This window comes from Ammodytes marinus (genome assembly GCF_949987685.1).
Source record: "Ammodytes marinus genome assembly, chromosome: 7".
Taxonomy (NCBI): Eukaryota; Metazoa; Chordata; class Actinopteri; order Uranoscopiformes; family Ammodytidae; genus Ammodytes; species Ammodytes marinus.
Window position 1 is genome coordinate 1,600,162 of NC_137211.1, and position 5,000 is coordinate 1,605,161.

The 5,000-nt window shown below is 38.8% G+C and overlaps 1 protein-coding gene across 1 annotated transcript in view; it reads left to right on the forward strand.

Moving 5' to 3' along the window:
• itpr3 (inositol 1,4,5-trisphosphate receptor, type 3) overlaps positions 1 to 5,000 on the forward strand; it is a 163,464-nt gene that overhangs the window by 131,924 nt on the left and 26,540 nt on the right. The window contains exons 28-32 of the mRNA XM_080031640.1: positions 186 to 260; positions 1,239 to 1,358; positions 2,144 to 2,266; positions 3,192 to 3,392; positions 3,729 to 3,844. Coding sequence (XP_079887766.1) covers positions 186 to 260; positions 1,239 to 1,358; positions 2,144 to 2,266; positions 3,192 to 3,392; positions 3,729 to 3,844 — 635 coding nt within the window. The remainder of the gene's footprint in view (positions 1 to 185; positions 261 to 1,238; positions 1,359 to 2,143; positions 2,267 to 3,191; positions 3,393 to 3,728; positions 3,845 to 5,000) is intronic.

The following is a 5,000-nucleotide window of genomic DNA, read 5'->3' on the forward strand; positions in this document are numbered from 1 at the left end:
ATTCCAAAATGCTCAAGGGGTTCACTTCACATACTTTCAAGCAGCACTGTATATGTGTTCATGATCGTAACACATATACATTTATTAGTGTATTAGTTAGATTCTTGATCCAAAGTGTGTTACTATAATGTAGAACTATACCCAGAGAGAACTGCATATGCTGTCTTACCCTGTGCATCCTCTAGGCTGTATCAGAGGCTGCAGCGCCCAAGAAGGACAAAGGAGAGAAGGGCAACGAAAACTACCAGAAAGTCAAAGAGGTGAGAACACAATCTGCTCTGTGGTCATCTTTAAGTGGTTATCTTCTTTTTTGGGGGGGGTGTTTTATTTTTTGTCTCCATCTCTGTTGTGTTGTATTTGCCAGAAATCACCTGTCAATCACTCAATGTGGGTGGGTCTACTGTGATGTCACTTCCTGTATGTATGCGGTGCTTTTGTCTTTGTCTATGTAGCCATTGTGGCTGTCAATGCTCGAAATAACTTTATTTAATTTTTTTTTCAAAATACACTCAAAATAACAAAATCTACCTAATTTTTTCACATGTAAATGGAGAGTCAAATTAAACGTTTTTAAGTCTGTCTTGATTTTCAAAAGTTGCTTAATGAATTCTGATCATTAACTGGGATTCGATATTTATTTTATGCACAAGTTCTCACTTTGTTTATGAATCAAGCTTTCTCCTTTTTAAAACAACAAGGTATTCAAGGGAAGGTATCAAGGATTTTCAAGTCAAAAGGTAAACGGACCGCACCTATCAAGCGCTTTTTTCCAAAGCACTTTACATTGTTTTTCTCATTCACCGACACCGATGGCAGCAGCTACCACGCAGGGTGCAAACTAACCATCGGGAGCAATTTGCAGTTCAGTGTCTCTTTGCCCGGGAACACTTGGACATGTGGCGGATCCAACCACCGACCCTGCAATCAGTGGATGACCATTCTATCAGCTTTCGAAAATTGTCTGTAACTTGACAAAAAAAAAATCAACTAACAATTCTATTTCTGCTCACCTCTCTCCCTCTCCCCCACTCCCTCTCCCTCTCTCTCTTTCTCTCTCTCTCTCCCTCCCTCTCCCTCTGTCTCCCTTCCCCCCCTCACTCACTCTCTACCTCCCTCCCTCTCTCCCTCTACCTCTCCCTCTCTCTCTCCCTCACTCCCTCTTTCCCTCACTCCCTCTCTCTCTCCCTCTCTCTCTCCCCCCTCTCCCCCCTCTCTCTCCCTTCCTCCCTCCCCCGTAGATTCTGGAGCGATTGAATAGAATGTGTAGCACTGGCGTTTGGAAGAAGCAGCAGCGGTTGTTGAAGAACATGGGAGCTCATAAAGTCATGCTGGACCTTCTGCAGGTCTCCTACGATCTGGTGAGAACCTGTTACCTGCCAAGATAGAAGCATGTAAAGAATGTTAACCAAGCTGATTACTATGTAGAAACTGACTGATAAAGATAGGAGCTGCCTTAGTTTGAAGACATTTGAGAGCTATTTATTTTGGTTATTGGTTAGTTTTAACCATTACAGTCTGGTCCCTGTCAAATCCTTGAGACTAAATTATGAAATAAGGGTCTTAACTGGTTATTTAAGGTTAATAAAAGCTACTACAAATCATTTGTTCAGGAAGCGAGTAAAAGAGACGGCAGGATGCATGGCCATGAGGTAATGTATTTATACGTATGTCACTATGTCAGATTAAAAATGGTGATATGACCACTGTGATTTAGTAGCGTTCATAAAAAAGGCTTTTCCCGTCTGCCTGCCGTTAATCGTTTGGCCTGAGTTGGCAGGGATTCAGACCAGAGCAAAGACATTAATAACTAGAAAATGCATTTCCTGCTGAAAAAGGTGTTGCTAAACTGGATACATTTAAAAGTTCCTTGTAGGGTGTTTAAAGGTGCTCAGAATTTTGAGTGCTCAGAAGTTTCAGTTTGTGTTCATACTTGCACCCCCTTTGGACAAAAGCGGTAATGTTTTTACCAATGTCAATGGCATTAAGAAAAACAATATAAAAATAGCATACATACATACTGTTACATGTAATTTATCATCAGAGAAAAAAACGAGACTGTTTTTAAGAAATATTTAAAAGTTACTCGTAGCACCTTTAAATAAAAACTAATGTTAACCTCTATCCTGTCCTTCTGTGTTTGCAGAACGATGTGAAGATGCAGGAGATCATCCGCTTCACTCACCTGTTCCTGCAGAAGTTCTGCACGGGGAACCAGGAGAACCAGGTTCTACTGCACAAGAACCTCCAACTCTTCCTCAACCCCGGGGTATACGCTGCTTTTATAACAATCCTTTGATAGGCAGAAAAATAAGATGTATAGTAGTGCTAAGAATGATTACGTTATGCCGGTTTTTAAGAAGAAAATGCATCATTAATTTATATGTAACAAATAAATAACAACATATGAACAAATCCTTCTGTAATAACCTTAGAATTAGTGCTAAGAATGATTATGGAAAGTTTAGTTGATGTAAGTGCTTTATTTTCTGGTTCAGAGTATTGAAAATAACTATTGTTGAGATAATGTCCGTTAAAGTTGGTTGTATAGGAGAAATATACAGCCGCAAACAGACAAGGTTTAGTCAAATAAACACCTGAATGTACATGTTGGACCTTTTGATTTATACTAGTATGAAAGAAGACATATTATGGATGTTATCTTATTTGATTTTACAAGCCTGCGCTAAATACAATAATAGATGAAAAATAAAAAAGTTAAATTGCAAATAATAATAAATTACTTTTTTTTTTTAAATAATAGATGAAAAATATAAAATTAAAAACTGTATAATTATAATAAATTCAGAAAAGAAAAGAAAATCTTATTAAAAAATTTTTTTAGATAAATAAATAGAACATTCTAACTGTCCTCCTCTGTTTGTAGCTCTTGGAGGCAGAGACAGAGTTCAGCACATCTTCAGTAACAACTACCAGCTGTGTTATCTTATTTTATTTCACAAGCCTGAGCTAAACACAATAAATAAAAATTATTAAAAATTAAAAAGTACAAAGAATAATTAAAGAAAAATTCAAAGAAATATAATTTTAAAAAAAACACAATTCTAACTGTCCTCTAAAAAAAATTTAAAGTACGAAGAATAATTAATTAAATTAGTTTTAATATATAAAATACAATTAAATAATAATAATATAACTTTCTAACTGTCCTCCTCTGTTTGTATTTGTATTAGCTGTTGGAGGCAGAGACAGTGCAGCATATCTTCAGTAATAACTACCAGCTGTGCAGTGAGATCTCAGAGAGCGTCCTGCAGCATTTCATCCACTGCCTGGCCACACACGGCCGCCACGTCCAATACCTCAACTTCCTCCACACCATCATCAAGGCAGAGGGGAAGTACGTCAAGAAGTGTCAAGACATGATCATGACTGAGGTGAGAATAAAGTGTGTGTATGTGGGGGGGAGGGAGGGGTCCGGTGTGTGTGTGTGTGTGTGTGATTGTGTTTGTGTGTGTGTGTGTGTGTGTGTGTGTGTGCGTGTGTGTGTGTGCGTGTGTGTGTGTGTTCGTGTTTCAGTTGTTGATTGCACTGCTAGGAAAAAACGTGGACGTACAGCAGAAGGTATTAAATCCATGTGCCATCACTGAAGGCTTTACCTCATGTAGATTGTTGTAATTACTCAGAAGTCCCTCATGGGGGCGACACAAGTGACACACTATAGCTTTAAAGTGTTTCACTATGTTGGTGTGATGCTGTGTGTGTCTCTGTAGTTAACCAACTCGGGCGAGGATGTGGTCGTCTTTTACAACGACAAGACGTCTTTCAACGTGATGCTGGAGCTGATGGCTGAGAGCAGGGAGGGGGTCGGAGAGAGCAGCCCACTCAGGTAAAGCCCCTATCTCACTGGGCTGCGACTGTTTGCGACAAGTTGGAGACTGCATTCGCAAACGAGTCTCTAAACTGTCTCCAAACGTTCGCGGAGGTCTCAATTTCCTCGCATGAGTCGCAGAGCCGCGCAGTCCTGTCGCATGAATTTTGAACATGTTCAAAAAAAGTGTGCGACAAATCTAGTCTCAAAATAGTCTCAGATTCGTCGCAGGTGTGTCGCACGCGTCGCAAACCCTTCTCAATTTAGTCACCGCGAGTCAGAAAGTGCGAGGAGTGTGAGACAACTTTGCGAGGGTTTGGCGAGTGTTGGGCGACATACGAAACTAAATTGCGACTGCTTTGAGACAAAAATGAGACTGACATTCCGTTCGTGCGACACTCGCCAGACATTCGTGAGACGTAAATGCGACCTCCTGGCAAGGACATTCACAAACGTGTCGTAAGTAGCAACTCAGTGAGACTGCAAGTGAAAATTGTCGCAAATTGGCATATTTTGTCGCTATTTTGTGTCTCCAACTTGTCGCAAACAGTCGCAGCCCAGTGAGATAGGGGCTTAACATGGCAACTTTACCTCAGAAAATGTCCAACAATTTTTTTTAAATAATTTTGTCTTATTTATTTATTTCCTTTTTAATTTTTGTATTTCTTGTCTGTTTATGTGTGGGAGGGGGAAAGGGGAGAGGGGGGAGGGGGAGGGTGTTGTGTATGTATTGTATGTGTCTACTTATTCTGTTTTTTTGTCCGTATGTGAAAAATTGTAAAATCATTAAAATAAAAGTTTCAAAACAATTTTTTTCACTTTTATTTTTCAATTCAATTCGAACAAAGAAATTAAAGTTAAACAAATTCTATATATATTTTTTTTCAAGTTGCTCAAATTTGATTGGACAAATTCAGATGCAAATTACAATGTATAGTGAATAGCACTGGAGGAACAAGTGTTAAGAAAAGTGTTCCTTTGCACACCAGATTAATTTGTGCTATAAAAAATAATTATCTATCCAGTCAATACCAGTTTCCATGTCAGCAACAGAATTTTTGCTGCGTGATATTTATTTTTTTCAAACTGAGGTTGATTTTTTAAATGTCTCACGATTGAATTCATATTGATTTAATCATTTTTTTCAACAGGTTGTAGGCAAGGCAAGGCAAGT